This window comes from Adelges cooleyi, unplaced genomic scaffold (genome assembly GCF_023614345.1).
Source record: "Adelges cooleyi isolate 19-005CV unplaced genomic scaffold, UGA_ACOO_1.1 ACOO_flye_CR_arks_rails_tigmint_CR_PRNA_167, whole genome shotgun sequence".
Classification (NCBI taxonomy): domain Eukaryota; kingdom Metazoa; phylum Arthropoda; class Insecta; order Hemiptera; family Adelgidae; genus Adelges; species Adelges cooleyi.
In genome coordinates this window covers 438,827-462,302 of record NW_026095824.1, presented here as the reverse complement: position 1 = coordinate 462,302, position 23,476 = coordinate 438,827, and the positions used below count along the sequence as shown (strand labels likewise).

Here is a 23,476-nt window from a genome sequence, read left to right as displayed (position 1 = left end):
ATTATATACAATCCATTATATTTGTACACAATGACGATTTAGTACATATATATGTACATATATATATATATTGCTCTAGCTAATGATATCCGTCCGAATGTTTCGATCAATATATATATATGGTTGTGAGCTTCCACATATAATAGGGTTCACAGCATTTAAATTGTACTACAACGTCTATCGAGTCGAATCAGTTCGTTTACACCAAGTCAGAAAACCAATATAATACACGCTGGTAGCTGTTTTTTAGTATTGGCGTGAAAACGTTACATTAGTGCAGAGACACACAACACTGTTGGCGTTTGATAACGTGCCAAATGACCCAATATTTTTTTTCCTTTTTTCAAACTAGCTGTTTACTAGCTATAACTAAAAAATAAATTTGTAAACTAGAAAGTCTATTTAAGTCGGTTTAGTCCATCCTTATGTGTTCAATTTTTCTAAAAAGTAGTCATGCTACAAACTATCTTGTAAAAGTCTAAATTACTGGAGTCTGAAATTTCCTAACCATAGTATATTTTTAAGCTTGAAAAGTGTAGTAAAACATGTATTCAGTTTAAACAAAAACTATTGTCTAAAATCAGTATTTATACAATTAATTAAATCCAAAAAATCATTTTTATGGTTAAAATTTCTAATTTAAATAATTTTTTAACTGGTATTATTTGAATAAATCAATTTCTTCGTTACATTTTGGATGATATAAAAAAAAGTTTTAAAAAAATAAATGCTGACAAGAAGTCATTATTGTATTATTTTTCATAAAGTCCTAAGAACCTGTAAGAAATTATACGGCTTCTGGAAGTTTTGACTTTTTCCGAACTTAATTACGTTGTCGTTAAATTTTGATGTTATTAAGAATTATTTTTATTGTTATAAAAAGCTTATAAGCCCAAATTAAATTAGTAAAGTTATTTTCGACTCAAGCTTTTTGTTATTGTCTTAAATGATTTTTAAATTAGACAAATCAGGTGAACAATGGAGCAAATTGTTTTTTTCGTTTTGGTCTTACAAATTTCATACTTATATTAAATAATATTATTATTATAAGCGGTGTTGGACAGTGGTTGAAAATACATTTATTTATTCTATTCACAAAACCGACTAGGTGTTACACTGTGCGTTTTCAAAATCATTTTACTGTAATAGATTATATGTATTGTTGTGCAATTAGAGTCAAACAGAAATTACACGGAATCATTGTGACTTCCACTATATAATATAGTTAGAGTTATGTAGTCATCAAGTTAATTCGTAAAATACAATATACGACTACTGTCTACTTCATTCTCCAACTAAGTTGTCTTCTCTCTGGCTAGCGGTTATTTACGCGTGAATTATATTCGAGTTTCTATTCATACACTTGTACAATAAAACCTAAGCGGCGTGGGCGCTATAAAGGCGTATGTACCCTCGTGCAAGGGCCAACACGGTTTTATACCTTAATTTAATTCGCACTGTTTTTATACATAGGACACATAGACATTTTTTTTAGAATGATTGCTATGCCATAACAGGGCGCTCATTCTATATTTATTTTTGTAACGCAATATAAAATATAATTTGCCAAAAAGTTTTGCCACGTGTAAGGGGTGACTCAAAATGAATAGAATTTTCTACTAAATGTCCGTAAGTCGTACAAACAATTGGGGTACCCCGAAATTAACCAAAAACAATATTTACAGTTCTTGCAAGGCTAATATGGAAACGTATAAAGGTCGTGCGCTATCGGAAACGAGTTAAGCCAATTTGTTGTGGCCGAGCGTTGGTTATGACGTTTATACCCGCCGGACGTTTTCCACAGTACACAATAATATATTATAAACATAATAATATCGTTATTGTTTTGCGGTGGCAATATCTTGACTTCGTGTCACGGTGTTTAAATTGAAACGCCGTCTGATCTCCAGCATGTCGGCGCGATAAACAGGGACCGCTCCATTCGCCCGGGATATATTATTACTGTTATAATAATATATTATTACTATTATTATTAAACGTACAGTGCACGGGCTAAAGCGATTATTAGCGGCCAGAATCACGTACGACGTAAACTTTAGCCGCCACACAGACTAATATTGTTCTTCTGTCGGCTACCCGACCACACGCACATACAGTCCCTCCCGTGTAACTTCTCACGTCCGGTACAGTATTTCATTTCCCTTGTTCGCTGCCGTTATCACACGGTGTGAATTCGAAGAATGAAAAAGAGCAAATACTCGTTTACCATGTCCGTGCATACACTGTATATTGTATTATTATAACACGCAGTGAGTAAGTGATCAGAGGAAAAAGTCATCGGTCTACTAGATGTAGAAGATTCGGTTGCTGCACGCATTGAACCGTCGAGAACCGGCCATTGTTCTGACCGTGGTGGCGGACGCTGGAGACGAGCATTTGAGTAAACGTTTGGTTATCCGAAAATATGGCTCTCGGTTAGTTTTGAACGTTTTGACCGTCAGTCAAGCCCACGATTCGAATTCGCCAAAAATGTGTAGAATGCCCACGTTGGACAGATATCCACATTGTTGTTTCGGGCTCGGTCGAAAATCGACTCAACAAGTTTATTCGAAACACACATTACTCGAATTACTAGGATACGTCGCACGGGAATTCCCCCCAATCGGATAAAAGTTGAGAAAACCCATTGCTCGAGCGGTTGTGCGTATATTTCATTAACTGAGATCTCGTAATACGGTATACAGAGATTAAAATACGAAGAATATTATACTACAGAGATTGCCAACGAGATTTGCCCCCCCGAGATAGCAGAATTTAATACGACGTACGTAGTCATACGGAGGGTGCGCGGAAATATGTTGAACACATCATGCGTAGAAATTCGGCTTTTCACGACTCCGCAGCATACTTAGCCCGGATTCCTCGTTCGCGTGGATATTAATGCTCCGAACAAAACTAAACAACAATATGAAATTCTTCTCAAGTATAATCTCCGCTGTGCGTTGTTCTAAGACATTTAGAGCGTTAACACGTACGGAGTACAGTCGTCGAGAATCCTTTATTCTATTAACTAGTCAAGACGAATAATTTCAACGTGCTATATTATACATGCAATGATTTTTGAAGTACTGGTAACGATCTTATATAACTAACCAATTATACAGAAAAAAAAAATAACGCCGGGTTGCATAATTATACATTAAAGATGTAATCAATCAGTTAACGTTAATGAATTTTTTGTGAAACCCGAAATAAGATTCGAAGTGCCTCTGAATTTTGAACATGCAGTTGTTGTCCTTTTGCAAAAGCTTCTTATTTCCAAAAAATATAATACATTCTAAGTAGACTCTGTAGCAAATCGAATATTGGTAAGACTAATTTATCCAACTGACCAATAAATCTTACAAAAAAGGCAAACCGAAGATTTGCAAGTACCTAAGGAGAGTCTTAAATGAAAAAATTGTTTTTTAATTTTCTTAACAGTGGTAAAGCGTATACGTTTTGTCGTATCATATCATCATGATCGACTTGATCCGTCTATGCCTCAATCCGCTGGTTTTACTGGTCACAATATATCCCTGTGTGATGTTGTGGTCCTTAGTGAACTTGTCTAGTGTCAGTGTGACAACTATTCAAGCTTTCGGTGTTAATTTTTTGGGGACTATTTTCTTGTCCGGTCGTAAGCCGACGCTAACTTCGCCCGTCTACTATTTATTATATTATACAGTGTAGAACTGCGTTTCCATTGTGGTTTTAACCCTACTAGTATGAGTGCGTGTAGTTGACCCGTGTGTGTGTGTGTGAGTGTTGTTTTGTAAGATACGTTGGGTATGTGTGTGCATTAGTGAATTTTGCGGCGTACATATTGATAATGCTAAAAGCCTGACCATGTTAACACGTCTCGCGGATAATTTCAACGCCGCGATATGTGTTAATGTTATACATGATGCGGTATAGGCTATGAGCGGGGGACGGGAATTTGGGGGGGAGGGGAGTAGCAGGAAACGAGGTGCCGAATAGGCCAAAGGGATAATGAAGAATTACGAGCCCCGGAGACGTGCAGTAACCCGTTCGGTTGTTTGTAAGGTCCCAAAGTCGTTTTTGCTTATTCGTGAGGGGTAGGATAGCCAGAAATTAGGCGAAATTCCAAACACCGCCACCGCTGCCCTTTAATAATCAACAAACACGTGCGAAATGACTGCGCCATTTGGATTTATGATGCTCTGGAGACTTTTGACCAACATACTACCACCGCCATCGTTGCGGCTATACATAACCCCGGGACGAGCAACCCCTAAAATGTAATATGATACACCATTATGACGGGCATACTGTATGAATATCATTAGATTAAATATAAATACGGCAAAAGATCACCGCCGCTCAGCAAAACACAATGTAGACACGAAGAAAATAATTGCAGTGTTTAATGAGATCGTGGCCGGTATTTGTAAACGTCTCTGGCAGGGCCCACCCGTCGTTACCGTGCTGTCTTTGCGGTGGACTTACGGTTTAATTGAACTATTCTTTAACAATAACTTCACTAAACAATGTTTTATAAAACATTTAAAGTTCCTTAAGCTCCAAAAAAAGTTCAATAACTTACATACTCTCTATGGACTCTTCACACTCGTTTGCAACAATGACTAAAAAATACAAGAAATTCCCATACAAAAATTGAAACCATTCATATTTTGAGAAAAAAATATTTAAATAAATAAATGATATATAGTCGATTTATGTATCTGATCCAACTTGAGTAAACATTGAAATTTGAGATATAATATAAATTTCTATGCGTTAGTACATGCGTTTCTAAGTTAAAATACGGATATGAACATTTATTAGGGACCACAATAGTCACTGGCTTAATAAAAAAAATAATTAAAATATGACTTAAAAAAAAATCACATATTTGGGTTTCAATCATATTATACTTTTGGCCCTCAATAAGTGTTTTTTTTATAAATTTCGTTTTAAGTGTATTACATTTTACCAGATCACAATTTATTTCATGTTTATACATAAATGGTCACACCGTGTCTATTATCATCGACTGAAATATAAATCATATTATACACACTAGGATTGCTGCGCAATAATATTACGACATAATGACGAGTTTAGGTACCGAATTTCATTTATGGAACTCACAGTTGAACGCCTACCTAAATAAATTAACAGCATAATAATTGTGTCGTAAATTGAAATCCTAATAAAACTGATTTGTCAGATAACTACTAATTAACTAAAATATAAGCACGCAAAAAACCTAAGAAATAAGAATAACGCTGTTTTAGAGTTATGTGTTCAATGACATTGTAAATATTTTCCAAATATTATTTTTTTTTACAATTGTTCTTTAGCAAAGAGGTAAACGTGAAAAATGTTTTTTTGGCGAGCGATGTTAATAAATTGTATTGTTCGGGAACGCCTTACAAAAGGTTGAATGTTTTGTTTGAGATTTTTTTTAATAATTTAAGGTAAACACTGAACACAAACAGAAGACGAAAAACATTTTTGATAATATTCTTCACAAAAGAATTCAATTATTGTTTCATGTTTTTATTGTATAAAAAATGCAATTTCTTCAAATTTCAATAGGTTTCTTTATTGTATTTTTGAAACTATTTTAGTTTTTTTTAAAACAAATAATGACATTTATTCGTCATGATATTCAGTATTGTTTTAGTATTTTTTTTTTTTCTAATACCAATATATTTTTTGGTTCGATTCAAACTTGCTAAATTAAACGTATCGAATAAACTATGTGCTAATCCGCTCAATTACTTTGTAAACTGGTTTCTATTGCATTCAAACTGTTCTCCTTTTACAAATATGAAACATCAATAATGTATTCCTGGATATAGATTATGGAATAAGATGAAAATAAATATAATTGGCACGTCAATAGTATTATACTGTTGTGGTGTATATTATCACTTAACCGATCTAAACCTGTTAAGTTCCTCGCCACCGTTCGGCATTAATCGCTATAAAACAAAACCGGAAATCCTTGTGTATACTCACAAGCGCTGCGAGCATTCGATTAACGAATTCGGTTTGTGACACGCTTTTACCGTATTATCAACGCCTCGCGGAATCCTATAGATTTGTGTTATATAGTCTCCGGACGTTAGATTGTTTTGGACCAAGTTGTTCGGAGATCTCAAGAAGGTAGCGGCGGCGGGAGGCTAATGCGGGGACTTATACGGTTGTTGAGCTCTTCGTTCTACCGTGAACTTAACGCCTAGGCAAAGTTTGAAGATGATTAATTCGGTGCGGTCCCGGTCGTCACAGACAGCCGAACAAGTTTGTCTGATGGTAATAATAATCGTTTTAGAACACACCCCCCCCCCCCCCCCCCGAAAGTTCTGAATCCAAACGCAAAGCTGCAGAGTATTGTTCAGACGAATACTGGCAGTTGACACAGTTTTCAAAGACTTAAGCAAGTATATATAATATTACATACCTGATTCTATTGGTGTGGGTACATACACCCTCAGCCCGGTTGAACGTCAAGCCCGACCTAAATGCTGTAAGTATCATGTTGTATTAAAATATATTTTGCGCACAGTCAGCTCTCGGTGGCGCTTGCGACTGCCTTTTAAGTCTGTAAATGGATCATTTAAGTGTTGTGATACATACTCATTTGGTTATCTATACACAATGCCAACTGTCGAGATTTCTTTGGCTTATAATAAATTGAACTGTACGCGAGTGTTGCGGTTGTCGAAGTTGTTTTAAATTAATCATTTCACCACGTCGTTAGATCCACGTGTGTGCTGTTGATCTACTTAGGAAATGTCTGTATTTCCCGGTACCGGAATCCGGTCGGATTAAGTAACGCTGGTAGAGTATTAACTCTTCGTCCCTCCACCGGGATATTAAACACTCTATTGAAACGTTCCATTTACAAATGCGAAATCAGTCGGATAAGTTTGTTTTGCTTAATGTTTGTCGAGCGGAAGTCCGAAGCTTATGTTTTGCAATACAAAGTACTCTCTCTCTCTCTCTCTCTGCGCCAGCCCGTGTGTATGTGTCAAAGAGGCGGGGAGACAGAGACAGAGAGGGGGGTTAAGACCGACACCGGGAAATGCTATTAAACGCGCCGAACTTTCGTCCCCGCTGACACTCCATTATGACTAAAAGTTCACCACCGATGTAAACTACTTTAGCGGCAAGACTTGCCTTTTTTCGTGTCAAAAGTTCAAGTACATTATCTTTACAAGGGTTTGGAAAGTAATATTCCGGAGACGTAAATATCTGTCGTTGCATACCGAGTGGTGTTATTGTCAGAACAGCTGAGGAATTATAACCGATAGCTGTTATAAACTGTGTGAAACTCCGTACAAGTTTTAAATCATAATGCGATTTTTTTTTTTTTTTTTTTGCAGAGAGCGTAATCAGCTACATGGCGCCCAGGGCCGACACCGAGTTCGAAGATGTCAGCTACGACGGAGACCTAGGAAGGACGTACATGACTGGCGGTTTAGGCATGTTAACGGACGGCTTATACGGAGCCGACGACTTTCTACAATCCGACTTACAACTTCATAAGTCGCTCAGTGAGTATATATATATATATATATATATACAGCCGTCGTCGGTGGAGTGCCGAATGATACAATATGCATATGACGTAACGGGGCCGAGTCATCTAAAGACTCCTTGACCTTATTGGGAACGCTGGGCGGGGCTCTATACTAATCTAGAGGACCCGAGGGGGGGGGGGAGGGGGTCAGTTTAATAATCTCAACAAACATTCCGAGTGGAGTTTGCTGCAAAAAACGGCTAACCCGGATGACTTCGACAAATTGCCGGTGTCCGTGTGACGACCGCTTACGTTGTGAATGGCAATTAATCGACCGGTACATCCGAATGTCTCATAATACACTGCTCTATCTAATACGATTATATTGTACAAACCGTGGAATGCTCGTGCAGCTTTTAGTGTTATTACGCCACGACGTACCGGTGCCGTTGGCGTTTAATATAATTGGCCGGACAAAGTACCGGAAAGCGAGCAAAAAATTAAGTTATCTCGTTTCCCGGCCCCCTCGTTAGCCGTGTTCCACCGATAAAGCTCTCGTTTAACCGCAGGAATACACAAAACATACCCAACCGTGACGTAAACATGACTTTGATAAAGATCCAGTCAGGAAACGTTGCGGTTTTTTTTCATTATATTATTATGATGAATATTATTGCGTTTTTTATACGAATATAAAAAAAATATGCGCATAATGTCATTGCTGAGTAAATAATAAATACAAGTGCATAAGCATTATCATATATTTTAGCGATAATTTAACATTAATTTAACGCACAATTAAAATTATCGACTTGCCAAGTCGTTAATGCGATTTTGTGCAACAAATGGACATTCCTAGGTGACTTAAAACATAAGAGACACCTATTTGACCTCTTTTTATCGACCATTTAATTAATTAAAAATAAAAAACCGTTATTGAACTTGGAAAGATCTCAGTTTAAACCGGACATGGTTGATGTTATAGGTAAAAGATGGGTCGGATGGTCGAACGACTCGACTGGTAACATCTTAGAAATGGTGTTCGAGTTCAACGGTTTCCGAACGTTCAAAGAAGTCAAAATACACACCAGCCACATACCTACAAGAGATGTAAAGGCAAGTACAAAAAAAAAATGTAATATTATTTTCATTTTTAGCCACGCTTCGAACATGCAGTTTATATTGAGTACAATCGTTCGGTATGATTTTAAAGTAAAGTACGATTATCAAAAATCAGCCGGTAGCCAAAGAGTACGTTTCTTTTGTTGTATTTAATAAATCCACTCGATAACGACTCAGTGGTTCGCTGTAAAGTATTTCATTGTGATTGTGCGATCATAATAAAAAAAAGGTCTATTTTAAAATTAGACGATTCCCGTTTCAGTATTTTATGAACTGTCTGAAAGGTTACTTAGTGTTTCATTGTTTCTCGACCCTTTTAAGAGGAGTAAGTATTGCTGCAAATAGTTACCGCCTGTTCGTCAGGCAGAAAGGCACGATAACTGAATAGTAATAAACGGTATTGTTACTGGTTACACTCTCGGCGTTAAATATAATATACTCGAGACATATGTATACATGTATAAGTATAAAAGTGTAGTTATTTTTCTTCTACTTTAAGGCCAAAAATGCAATAATTTATGTACGGCAGTGATGACAAAATGTGCTTGCGTTGGAATATTGAAAACTGAAAGACATCGCGATTGCACATATTTGTTGTATAAGAACCAACTCGAGCGAAAAAAAAATTAAATAGCATATAAATGTATTATGTTTAAAGATTATTATTTTAATAATTATTCAAATGACGATATTTAATAGAAGAATTATGCTTAAGAATTATCGTTCTTAAACATAATATCCAAAATAATTAATTTTAAACACTAGTCAAATTTTGATTAAAATCAACATAATTGTTTGTCGGGCTTTTTTCGACTGATCCAGTCCTCTTTTTTTATTTATAAAAAAAATATGCAATACATGGTTATATTGTACCGCTATTACAAATTTGATAAATTATTATTTCTACCAAAAACCAGTTGTTTCTATAGTATTGGAAAACATATACGTTTTAACAATTGTATCGAACATTACAATGAAAATATTATTTAAAAAATACTGGCATTTCATAATTTTATCAGTATGTATTTATAATTTTTACTTTAAAACGCTACTAAAAATGTAGTTATCTTAATAATATAACCGGGTCGTATAATTATAATAGAAGGCAGTTTTAATAAAAGCGGGTTCCATTAGTTAGCGGTTAATAAATATTAATACATATCGTATATAAATATGTTTACTTTATAGTAATTTTATTCAAGTTAAACTTTAAGTGGAAACATGTTTTGAACATTTTTTTATTTAATCCTTGTCTCTTTACATCAATAAAAAGTTCTAATGGATATTGGCAAAAGTTGTAGTTTTTATTCATAGAACAATTCAATAAACACCTAATATTAATATTCTATTTAAATTCCCGCTTTTAATACTCTTTCTACGACTACCTTTTATGAATCGTTCCACTCGCAGTCTTACAGTTTTAATGAGCCCCTGAGTCGCGTGTTAAGAGAATGCAACAATATTACTTTCGATTTTAATTTTGATAACAAATTTAAACTTCGTGCTATGTGTCTGGGTCACAGGTAAATAAATGTTAAAAGATAATTGAGGTTATAATATTCTTACAATTATTATTTTATTTTGTTATCATCCACGTACACTCTTGGCCCGAATGGGCGTTATTAATTAAATAAATACAATATAATATAAAACACTTTTTACTATAAACTTGTCAGGAAATTCATCACTGTGTATCGTTTGAATTTTAATTATTATAACAGATAAATGATTCGGCTTTCAATTGTATTTGAATATTAAATGTCGGTAAATGGATATGGAAAGACCGACGCCCGGAGGTCGCTAAAACAACGGTATTCAACTTTCGACAAAAAAACCTTTGACACTGTAAAATTATTATTGAATATCATAATTTCTATAACCGCAAATTTGTACCTGGTAATTGTGCGGGGTTTTGATTACTATCGAAGACAGTTCTTTTATTCACTTCGTCATATATAAATCCTAGATTAGTGTACGCGTCTCGGATGGTGGATTCTTTGAGATCGTTCAACAACGAGCACAGGTACTGAACGAATAGCATTTTAGAAGAATTCGAAATTATATTTGAATACGTCGCGTCGAAGTGCGGTTCGATCGTCAGCCTAGTCGGTTCGGAATTCGGCTGCTGTCGGCAGTGTTTGTAAATAAACGGCTTCAATTTCTTAGACATTATAAATTCGAAAAACCTCTGCAATTCGTTGATTTGATGCACTAACCAGTCGACCTGCTGACCGCCATTGACGTCGATCGTCAGAGGACGGTTGATTGCGATTATTCTTTGCAACCGCACCGTCAGATGATCCGTCACATTAATTATGGTGGGCAAGTCTAATTCCTTATTCAACAACAATACGTACGACAGGACGCCTTCCATGTGCACAAGCATAGTCTTGCCGCTCTTCAGCTTCGACAGCGCGTACGTATAGCAGTTGTACTTTTCTGTTAGCGCCAAACACTTTTGCAGAACGCCACCGGATACATCCAGGTACCGGTACAGGACGTCGGCATACTTGCAACTGATTACCGTGGAAATCTGATGCAGTTTGTCGTTGACGTTGTTTCGGTTGGCCAGCCGATTGTCGGCGTCCACTGTCAACAGTTTTTTCAAAGACCCTTGGTAGTTATTGTTGGATTCCCAATACCAGTGGTTGATCAGTATGTCTTGGAACGACGACCATCCCGAACACTTCAACAGCGCTTCCACGTGGCCGACTAAAATGTCTTTCTCGTCACGCGGCTGTTGGTCGCACGTCACCAACAACAGGCACAACAGTTTTACAGATGTTGTTAAACGCATTTCGTGCCTTTGCCCGACTGAAATTTACAAAGAAAACGTTTTTAGCTTTATTCTCGTTCTACGGTGTTCCGAATACTGACTGTCTTGGCTGTTTGCAAAGATAACAGACGACGCGTGACACTGTTTACACTTGCCGCAATTTTCCTTGAAATAAACAAGTTTATTGTAAGAGCTTATCGGTTATATGTGTAGAATCTCGATACAGGTGTTTATAATATTCGCTTAGCTATACACTTATCGAAAATAAGATATATTTCATGATTGAAAAACTAAGAATTCAAACCGCTCTTTAGCAGCTATGTTTGTATATTTAATGTTAAAAACAAATATTCGTAACGGCAATCCAGCCAGACGTTTATGTGCTTTGCCGAATTGTTTTTATAACGAGACATATTTTTTGTGCCCTTTCCTTTAGGTGTTTAGTACGGCGTTGATTTACGTCAGCTTAGACGGGGACAAATGGCAAGAGTGGCCGATAAAGCTGAGCACAAAGTCGGAGGCCATTAAGGACACCGCTGTGAACATAACCATCAATCTGAAGAGCAGGGTGGGGCGGTACATCAAGATATGTCTTTATTTTTCCGCACGATGGATACTCATCAGCGAAGTAACGTTTGAGACCGGTAAGTAAAATTAATATCACAGTCCCGCGCGCTTTTGTATTCCATACTTGGGTGATTTTCGATCATTTTTTTATTAGTCTACTCATGTTCGGACCTCCTATCCGTGTCGTCATGGATAGACACTCTTCCTGGGACCCCGTCCACGACATTGTAGGAGTGATGCGCCTAAATTTTATTTTTCTTCCCTACGTTTTAGATCATCGAAAAAGGTCTATAAAATTCCGAGAGCTGACACTCGAGTTCTCTTTTTTTTTCTTGTATATGTTACATTTATAATACACATAAATCAAGATCGGCCGTCACGTTGGGTACGCGTTTACGTCCGTCAATCGCACCCGAACTCGGATAACGTTCGTTTTTCCACCGGAAAGTTCAGTGTCAACCGTCCGGATCGATTAAATAAGAAAACATTCCAACCCGGTTCGAACGTCTCGCGTGTTACACGATATTGTCGCAAGAGAGGCTTTAAATTTCCGGTCGGTCGCTTTCGCGGCAGATAATATTATATATTACAAACTCCTGAAACTTACTGGAAGCTGAACAATATTATACATAATGCACAATAGACGTGTATGAAAATATCAATACGTGTTATGCCAATACTCACAGCATGTGCGCATTATTTACAGCAACACCACTCATTCGTGCCACGCTATTCCTTTATACAGTTTAAAAAAAAAATAGATAAAAACAAATATTTAAGCTACATTCTCAGTATGGATGGCCGTAACCGCACTAACGCGGCAGCTGTCTAGATACTACACAAGGTGTTTCGCATTACTCTGAAATGCACAGTACAGTGTTTTGTGAAGACCAAAACAAAATGGCATATTAAGAGAATTGTATTTATCTATTTCAAAATCAACCCGTTATTATGTAGTTTAATGCATTTCAAATTTATGCCTGCTTTAGTTTTAGAGATATTAAAGATATTATTAACAAAGGATTATATTCCAAATGAACGTTTTTTAATTAAATAAAAACATACCGTACTTACCTAACTAATTTATATAGTTTTTGAACAGCCAAGTCTATACTTTTGAAACTACCAGCTATAACGGCTACTGGACGTTATAACTTATACGACGTACAACTTCACTATTCTAACTTGTAAGGGTTCTAGTAATAATAATTTAAGCTCCTAACAATTATTTATGGTAACACAGCACACTTTCGGTTACATATATTATTATTTTATGTAGCCCTAAAATTATTATTACAGTAGGTATGTACATAATATTATTATTATTATTCATCTCGTCGTATACTAAACAAACTCATATTATAAACATTATTTAACATTATTGATAACGAGCTTACCTTATACTAGTTTCTAAGTTTACTAATATTTAGGGCGCCTTAAAACTTAAGACTACTCGTTATAACTCTCCACATTTTCCGTTTCATAAGCTAGAATATCCTTACCGGGATTTTCTCGCTAAGTAGTCTCGTTTTACTTTACTGTATGAATGCGTTTTATTAAATTATATGTCATACGGTATACCTATGAGGCAACGTTTATTGTACATAGAATAAAATAAAGTAAGTGCTCAAGTATTATGTGTAAGTATATTCATAGTGTAAAAAGTTGAAAATAGAGTATTTGATACCGGTATAAAAACGAATACAGTATTTTTGGGAATCTATTTTAAATGCTGCCGTCCTATGGTCGCTTACCGGAAAATAATGTTATGATGTTTATTTAAATTAATAAATTATAGAATGTTATTTTAAGCTACATCTTAAGTTTTCTCTTAACTTTACTAATTTTAAAAACTGAGAGGTACATAGTTTAGTATAATTTACTATACATTGCTCGATATTTTTTTATAATTTTGTATGTTTTGTCAATTGTGAATAGCTTTAATCAGTCTGAAACCTAAAAACAGACGCAGCGTCTAATCGATTTACTTTCAATCGTGTGACTGATAATAATTATACAATTTATTGAATATGCCACAAGCTGCGAAGCGTACGATTAGACAAGTTTGTGGATTGATCGGCAAATTATATAACGAAAACTACTTAGTCGCAAACTTCGATGCCATCAGTTAGACGCGCATTATACATCATGATGTTATAAGTAAACAAAAGTACCATCAATATTGACCGTTGACATTTACGGGACTAATCGAAAATGTTTTGTCGGGCAACAAGGCAAAAGAAAGAAAAAAAGTTGTTACTATCGGAAAACTTTTACGGCCTCTCTTCTTGAGCGTGTTTATCGTATAAGTATAATGCAACAGAAACATTTCGCGTTAATTAAGACATCCATTAGTCAATACCGGTCTCTCTGCGCGGAGCTCAAAACTTTTTTTCTTCTAGTTGTTATTATTTCTCTCTCTCTCTCTCTCTCTCTCTTTGGCCACCCACTCCACGGGATCCTATACAGCGCCGGAACTTGCAATTTATGTTTGGCGAGACCAGGTGCACCTTGCGCAAATAACAAGCATGTTTTAAGCCTACGCCACCTTTAATGAGAACATTCCGCTAAAACATGAATTCCTGTCCTCCCGAACAATGACCAGGGGAAAACCTAACATTAAAATTTACCGCGGTAATACTCGGCGGCGGCGGCGTAATGCGAAATGTAAAACCATATAATATATTTAACCTAAACTAATGTGTATGTATGACCGTAGAGGTATCCATTAAACGTTATAATAGCGCGGAATGTATTTGCATATACTGTGGTTGCTTGTTGTTATTGTACACACACGTATGAACAACTGAAGGCGTTGACAAATAGGTGAAGTAATTATTACCATTATTATTGTTTGTAGAACTGGTAGCGGCCAACATTACCGAGCAAATACTGTCGCAGTTTTACATGCAAAAAGAAACCGGATACGAACTCCGGCAGAGCGGTGATTCCACCAGAAAAGAAGTCACAACGGGTAAGCACAGCGGCAAGTACTTTTCGATCACAATGCGCGCTAACCGTGTCTCAATAAAGTTTTGTGTTTACCAACACAAATACAACCGTCGGGTAGATATTATTGTGCGATTTATGTTATTATACTCGAATGTATTACACGGCCTAAACGACCGGCCGTTCGGACGTATAAGGGTGAAACGTAATGGACGAAGTGTTCGTCTATTAAGCCTAGACCGGTGCACGCAGCGGATACGTGTATAATAATGTTATAAAAAGATACATAAAAATAAAACAATTCCCGTGTTGATTGTCCGGAGCGTTAGTAATATTATTACTGCTCTGAAATTAGGTCCAATTGTTTTATCCTTTATTGTACCGTGTAAGGGTGTGACCGTTGGTTTTTATTTGTTGACCGTAAAGACAGTATAATTTGCTTACGGCATTGTAATATTATCGTTATCGCTCGCTGCCTTTTCTCTCTCTTCTTTTTGTCCCTTTTTGAAAATAGAACTAGACCTAATAATTTAATGATTTACTAAAACGTGCTCAACAGGTCCCAGTCCGGGCAACAGCGCGCAGACTTACGTGGGTCTGGTAACCGGCGCGCTAGCCATGACCGTCTTACTGGTTGCCGGCGTGGCCGTGGGTTTGGCTCTGAAACGAGGCCGACAAAAGGTCGCTCTACTGCAGTTCAAACAAGCCACACTCGGCGCACCCAAACAACAGTCCATCAACATGAAACACCTGAACATGTCTAAGACAATGGGTTCATCGTCTCTGTACGGCCGCACCGTCATGGTCGGCGGAGGCGGTCAAGTTGGCCACGAGTCCGAAGACAGCGATAACTCATCCGTCTACCACGAACCGTACAAACGGTTGCCGTCGGCCAAGAACCACGATTACGCCCCGATCACTTTCTTGTTCAAGAAGGATACTGTATCCACGTCTCTGACCACCAGCAAGAGTACCGATTACACGGGTCAGTACAGTAAGCGAACATATAATATTATTGCATTAACCACGTAAATTAGCTTAAAAATAACATAGGAAAACTGTATAACGAGAGTAAACACATTTCGAAATGGACTTAGTGGTAGAGACAAGAGTTTCGACCAAAACATCTTGATTGAGCCCTGTAAACACGACTCACGAGCAATCTTCATATCATTGCCTTTATCTTTGTAGGTCTTGGCATAGTTTTAAATATACTAATAACTTTATATCGCATGTAAATGGACCAGCTGTATAATTTAGATAAATACTGTGTTTTTGTATAGTTAAACTACATTTAGTTGGTCGTTGGTGATCTTAAATGTTCCTAATTAGGAATTTTTTTAATTTTTTATCTTTGAAGTTTCACTTCAAACGCGCGTGGCGACCAAGCATCGAGATTTCATTATAACTATAACAGTATTATTAATTATGAAGCTTATAAATCAAAATTTCATAGTTCACAGGTTAATCGATTTTAAATGTTTACAAATTGTTTTACATTTCTTTTAGCGAAGAGAATAATTAAGTCGTACTCGACGAAAAAAAAAGTATTTGCGTTTAATGTAAGACATTTTAATAAATTAAATCGTGGAAACCCTAAATAATTAAGACTGAAAGATCCAAATTGTATTATATTAATTATTCGTTTAATGTTCAACGCAAAATGCCATTTTAATATTCTTTATTCGGTAGTGGGTTCAAACACTATGTCTTCTTTATTATAATTAATATACCCTATGAAAATTACCTAAAAATTTACAATTTTGATTTTTGGCATGGATATCTATTAAATAAAGTTTCCTCTGGTTTTTTGTTGCTAATGTCACACTAATAGACACCCAATTATTGCTGAACGTCTTACAAATTTGCATTACTAATAAACACAGCGCCCGTTGGGTTCTTAACGCATCTTCTCTATCTCTTTGGTTTTTGCCTCTTTTTTTATGTTCATCGCCTTTGAACCGTCTTTAACGTGTGCAGGAGTGACCGGGGTTTTTTTTTCTTGTGCTAATCTCCAACGGAGGCTAATCCACAATAACGACGCGTTAACTATAACTTGCGTGCACCAATGATTGTTCTAGACTTCACTGGCGTTGGTACTTTTGGACAGGACGAGGTCAAATACTCTTCGCCGTCCATGTACACGTTGAATCCACCGCCTCCGCCCAACACAAGACCGCCACCGCTATTGCAATCCGAACAGCTCAACAAATCGCTACCGGCCAACCTGCACAATTACTACGCCGCCATCGACATAATCAAAGTAAGTCCGACGGTCACTGTGCGCGACGTCGGATGTGTGATGTGATTGTGTTTTGTTCACCGTCCGCGTATAATAAACGTGATTCCTACCAATAGCCTCCTCGTGTTGCGTTTTGCAGACGGAACGCAAAGAGCAGCATTTCACGCCGGGCAAGTTCACGTGCATGAAGTTACCGGAAGACAAACAGGACGAGTGCAGTCAGACTTCGCTGTACGAGATATCGAGAAACAGACTTCGAGTGATCGAAAAGCTGGGCGAAGGCAATTTCGGAATGGTGAGTACAACAGTAGTACAATTTTTTTTTTTTTTTTTGCTTTCCCGTGCTCGTGTATGCGGTGTTACTGCCGCCGCTCCGGCGTGGCTGTTTTGGGCACACCGTGTACGTGATTGGCATGCACCTCGGTGTACTATATTTTTTATTAAACAACTGTCAATGCCATAGATCCACTTATGCGAAACGGACGGCATCCCCGAATACAACGCCACGTCGACGTTCCACAAGAAACGAGTGATCGTCAAATCGTTGCGGCGCGGTTGCGGCGAACAAAACAAGTAAGTAAATACATAAAAAAATTCAAATCGCAAGTATTCCACTGCGTAAACGTCAACGGGGTTTGACAATAGTAGTAATGGCGAAAAATAACCGCAAATACGAATAGAAAATTTCATGAAAAATATTGTGTACCAGTTTACCTATAAAACAATCGTGTTGTGTTGTGCACATACGGTCTACCCGATTACAATCAGCTTCCTACATAACACAGTAAAGTAGCCAGAGAACTCGAATCTCTTTACAGAATTGAAATTGGAGATTGTGTGTATAGTAAACATTTTGTCTGGCTTTTTGGTCTAAAATAAACCAAAATGGCTTTTACTCATATAAAAAGTTATTTAAATCGAAAATAATACCGTGAAGTTTATACAAATTAACCAGTAAATCAATTGGCATGGTTGAAATTTATTAAAACCTCTTTTTTCATTTATATTGCCTATACAAAACTCCTTGATAATAGACCGCATGCAATCTCCTTAAAATATACGAAACGATTAAAACGTTATTTGAAAAGCTTAAGATTTGTCTTAGGGTAAGAGTTTTATAATTCAAAACGATTCTACTATTTAAATGTATAGAAACATAGTATATGCACGTTCAAATAGTTTTTCTACATTAAAGTGAGTTTTATTCTGAGACGTGTTTAACGATAAAGATAGGTTAACATTTTTCACTTCGGAAAGCAAACTTTGAAACTTAAAAAATGAATTTAAGTAAATTTTGTAATTTTTTTTTAAATGCAACATAAAACTAGCAATTTAACAGACTTTATTGTTTAAAAAAATTAAATAACAATTTTGCAACTTATAGGAAAGTTGTATAGGAAATTCTAGTGAGCATATTCATTTGTAATATTTAGTGCCTTGCCCTTCCTGAAATAAATGTCGGGCCATAACATATGCTCCCAATTGGTACTTATGGGGATGCTCCAAAATACTAGATACTGGGTAGTACTAGGTACTGGAAAACACGAATTTTCCTACATTTTTTATTTAATTGTTTACATTTTATTATTATTGGGTATTGTATTCTGTTCTAGGCAAGAGGTCATGAGAGAAACGAAATGCTTGTATACGGTTCGAGATCCGAATGTCGCTCGAATCGTTGGCGTGTGCACTCCAGACGAACCGCTATGTATTATACAGGAATACTGCGAGTATGGAGATTTACCCGCGTTCCTGAAAATGCAAACGTCTGAATCAACCGAAGCTCATCCTACAATCAAGTGAGTGACACTAATTTGATGATTCGAAAAATAAGATAAAATACAATGTATGGCCTAGTTTATAAACTTGAAATATGGTCGCTGCACTAAAAGCTTTCCAGTTAATAAATAGTTAAGTTAAAGTTCAATGCGGTAGCACTGTTAAGTTACTTTTAATTAAAATAATAATACATACTATTTAAGGAAAACTTGAAAATAATTAGGAAATATGTGTATGTAAATTTAATTTAAACGTGCATTAGGTACTAAAATTGACAAATATACATTTTTACAGTTATGGTTGCTTGCTGTATTTCGCTACTCAAATAGCGTCAGGCATGAAACACTTAGAAGGCAAAGGATTCGTTCACAGGGATTTGGCTGCAAGAAACTGTTTGGTAGGAAAAAACTATTCGTTGAAAGTATCCGACCACGCCATGTATTGTAGTCAGTACGATTCAGATTATTATGTCAGCGACACTAAATCAAGGTTACCAATCAGATGGATGTCGTGGGAAAGTTTACTTATGGTGAGTTTCTTCCTCAGACATTAATGTATTTTAGCTAGACAACAGGCCGGGTTAACCAAACCAAACCAAGCACAGGCTAGTCTACATGGTTCCCACGGCGTTGAAGATGTAAAATACATCCGTAATGTATTTGATTAAATAAAATACATGAATGTATTTAAATGTATATTTAATATATTATTATACGACTGATGCCATTTGAGAGCGAGGACTCGTCTTCAGTATAGTGTATTAAGTTTGAATTAAGAAACGTATTTTTTATCAAGAAAAAATTAGTTAATTATTTGTGTTTGGGTGCTAAAAGTGTTAGATTAATCTTCACAATAGAGGAAAGTAGAATTTTCTAGAATTTCTATTGCCGTGACGCTCACGTGTTCTAAATTGAACACGTTATGTCACATTTGTCAATGATATATATTTTTAGTTAAATTAATTAAATGTTCTAGAACATTGCTCAGTTGCATAAAGTATAGTAGATTCAACACCTGCGCCTAATGATGACCCTCGATGAGTCTAATAAATTTGTGTGAACCGTTTCTTAATTTTTGCAAGCCAATAATTTGGTCATTGTTGATCAACTCTTCTATTTCGAATACACACTTTAAAGTTCAATTGAGTTCGACAATATTGTTTTGTCAGTTACACTTGCCGTTTGAATGAAGGTATTGTTTTTTCGTTGGAAAAAAATATGGAGTCGTAGCCCGTACATTTGTGTTTCTTGATAAATTTGTGACCATTGTCTTAAGAGAAACAGAGAGAGAGAGAGCCAATGTCTCGTGCCTATTACGGTGAGCAAACGCACAGTATTGTCATGTATGCTTATCTCACTCCCGTCCTTTCTCGTAATGTTGGCCGCACAATCGTGTTAAATGGCTCCATTTATCTAAGGCCTGTTTTTTTTCCCCGCTCGTTTAGGGTAAATACACGTCGAAAAGCGACGTTTGGTCGTTCGCCGTCACCCTGTGGGAAATACTGATGTTCTGCAGCCATCAGCCACTGGCGGAGTTGACCAATGAACAAGTGGTGGAGAACACCAACCACATGTACTTGATCAACGGCAAGCACAGGTACGTGGAGCCGCCGGTCAGCTGTCCCCGGGAGATGTACGAGCTGATGGCGGAATGCTGGAAGCGAGACGATGCGGACCGACCAAAGTTTTCAGAAATACATTTGTTCCTTCAACGCAAGAACCTGGGCTACGTACCGGCAATATAGGACACGGGGCCAGAGAAGTGAAAAAAAAAAAAAAAAGGTAATATTGTTCTCGGGAAACCGTTTTTTCGCCCCCCCCCCTCTCTCTCCCAACAGCCCCCAAAAGTCCCGCAGGAAACGTTTTTGAACGTTAAGACGAGAAATAATTGATGAGATCGCCGGAGCACCCGGACACCGTTTGTCTCGTAGTCGCCTTACATGCGCGCCATACATTAACATTTCACGTTTGCACAACGACAGGCAAACTGTTAAAATATTTACAGCCACGCGCTCCGCTTCAAATTGTATTTCTGGCAAAATATTTTTTTATATATTTTATAGATGTATAAGTATAAATATTATAACGTCCCGCGACTCTCTATTATTTTCAATGCCCTATATACACATACTTCTTCGCCCCTTGCCCTCCTCCCTACCGCGCTATTTCTCTCTCTCTTTCGAATTTCATTTGTATATCCTTAATAATGTATTACGCATATACGTAGCCATAATGTAAATGCTTTATGCACTCACAAAATGTCTTCCAAGTTCAAATCCATATATTACAGCGCGGCGAATAAATTATAAATTTGGTGTATATACCTACCACCACGCGTTGCGTTTTCGGTCTTACACCCCGAACCGGGAAAACGCGCGGTTCAAATTATTTTATTTTTACGTTAATTAGATAAGGCTGTACATAATATTATATTGTATTTTTTTCTCCTTCGCGTTCAATCCAGATATGGTACATTTTGCGTATTCGCCATTGTATTTTAACGGAGCGTTACATTCTAATTGACATACAAAAATTACTCAAATATTAAGTATTGTATTATCGCACTTGTACATAAAACGTTTAAATATTGTAGTACTCGTGTATACACTGGTGTAAAATCATATGTAATTAGTTGTGTGGTGCGTTATTGTTTCGAATAACGCACCACGCAACACGATACACGAAATATAAAAAAAAAATTTTTTTTCCGTTAATTTCGCACATGTTGGTTCGATTACGTTACAAACATAATTATATTAAGCATTATTAACAATTGATGTTATTATACATCAACTCACCCCGATGTCTTTCCAGTGTAGTCGAAAACGAATAAAGCGCTTCTACCAGACGTAGGCAGCCAATTCGTATTGTAAACTATACTTAAATTTAATATAAGTATTCGATTTGTATTTTAATTTCCTTTTCTTTCACGTTTATAACGTAATCAATAATAAACACGACCGTTAAAATTGATGCGTTCTTCATTTATTATTGTTTATTAAAAGCTTTGGCGTTTAATTAACGAATTCAATTATTTCCCGTTAAAGCCATTATCTTTCTGTATATTGTAAATAATATTATTATAACTACCCATGTTTTGTTCTTGTTCTGTGATTTATTTTCAATTGATTTGTTTTCTCAATTCAATATTATTATATTTTTATCGTAAAAGCTCCAACCCAGAACGGTTGAGCTCGTGTAAAAATGCAATAAATAGTATTATTTTATAACATAATTCAACTATTGTACAGGGCTCGTGCCAACGATCTTAATTGCCTACTTAAACATTGTGCACAGTACACAAGTGTCTAAGTCGTAATGATCTTTCGAGCGTTCCCGTATAATATTGTTATTGTAAATTCCCACATTTTGTTTAACGTGCAATTTAAAAAAAAAACTCAAACGTGTGCCCAGAGTTTTTTTGTTTTATTTTTTTAGATGTCATAGCTATATGTTATCCATTTGTATATTTACGATAGGTACAGTATTAAAACACATTTATTATATATACCATAGGTATCATGCACATTTGATTTTTTTTCAACTTTTATGCCGTGTGTGATATGATAGAAGTTAATAATATATTATATATTTGAAATACGCATATCATCAATAGTAGGTACCTGTATAATATTATTATGTATAATATCCTAAAAACAAAAAAAAACATAATATTCGTATTCCATCGATTGTACATTCATTTATTATTTTGTTTTGTTTGGTTTGTTTTTTTTTTTTTACAAAAGAATTTATTTTGCGCCGCGTTAACGCGACAAAATCGAAAAAATGACACCCCTTGAAAAGGGTGCCATGAAATGGTGTGTAAATAATATTACTATAACATGGAGGGTATAATCAATTGCCTACGTTGCTAAGAGACAATCAATCTCTAACACTTTTTGGTCTATATAGTATTTTGTACTTAAAAAAAAATATATATATATAAACATAAATTAAAAAAAAATACATACCATACAATTTATAGCACATATTTCGCGTATTAGCAGTATTTGATCCGAACTAATGGAATATTTGCATTAAACTGATTTAGCACAAACACATAAATTCAACACATACATTTATCGTCAAACACTTCTCTGTATTTCCGGAGTGCGTCGTTCCTTTTAGCAAAATACTAAGTTCATTTTTTCCAATCAATATTTTTTAAACAAATATTAAAATAATATAGTACCATTTAATATGTATTTAAAATAACAATATAATACATTTATACATATTATTATATTATATACTTAAATTTTAAATGTATTTGTATAATGTATTTTCTTTGACTATATATTGTTGTTTAATATTATCTTTAGATCAAATAAATCAGTATTATAAACATTCCTTTGTCTTAAAAAAATGTTATTTAATAAATATGTATGTAACATTAACACTTTGTTTGATTATTATTAATGTTATTATTATTATACACGCATAATTTTTCACCCTTGTCCTTTTGCTAGCATTTATAATTGCAACATCAACTATAATATCCATGAGAGCCAATAGGGTATAAGTTCTTAATTTCTCTGCCCAACAAA

At 35.8% G+C, this 23,476-nt stretch overlaps 1 protein-coding gene across 2 annotated transcripts in view; it reads left to right on the top strand.

Annotated features, from left to right (window-relative positions):
• The window catches only part of LOC126832949 (discoidin domain-containing receptor 2-like), a 141,857-nt gene extending 118,716 nt beyond the window's left edge, over positions 1-23,141 (top strand). Inside the window, exons 7-17 of one of the 2 annotated variants that reach the window (XM_050564010.1) lie at positions 7,359-7,529; positions 8,481-8,611; positions 11,830-12,037; positions 14,821-14,934; positions 15,469-15,894; positions 16,991-17,172; positions 17,291-17,446; positions 17,615-17,724; positions 18,765-18,950; positions 19,225-19,459; positions 20,375-23,141. In XM_050564010.1, coding sequence (XP_050419967.1) covers positions 7,359-7,529; positions 8,481-8,611; positions 11,830-12,037; positions 14,821-14,934; positions 15,469-15,894; positions 16,991-17,172; positions 17,291-17,446; positions 17,615-17,724; positions 18,765-18,950; positions 19,225-19,459; positions 20,375-20,674 — 2,219 coding nt within the window. In that variant the 3' untranslated portion in view covers positions 20,675-23,141. Of the gene's footprint in view, positions 1-7,358; positions 7,530-8,480; positions 8,612-11,829; positions 12,038-14,820; positions 14,935-15,468; positions 15,904-16,990; positions 17,173-17,290; positions 17,447-17,614; positions 17,725-18,764; positions 18,951-19,224; positions 19,460-20,374 lie in introns of both variants that reach the window. The other variant, XM_050564009.1, reaches the window with a different exon arrangement.
• The last annotated feature ends 335 nt before the right edge of the window (positions 23,142-23,476 follow it).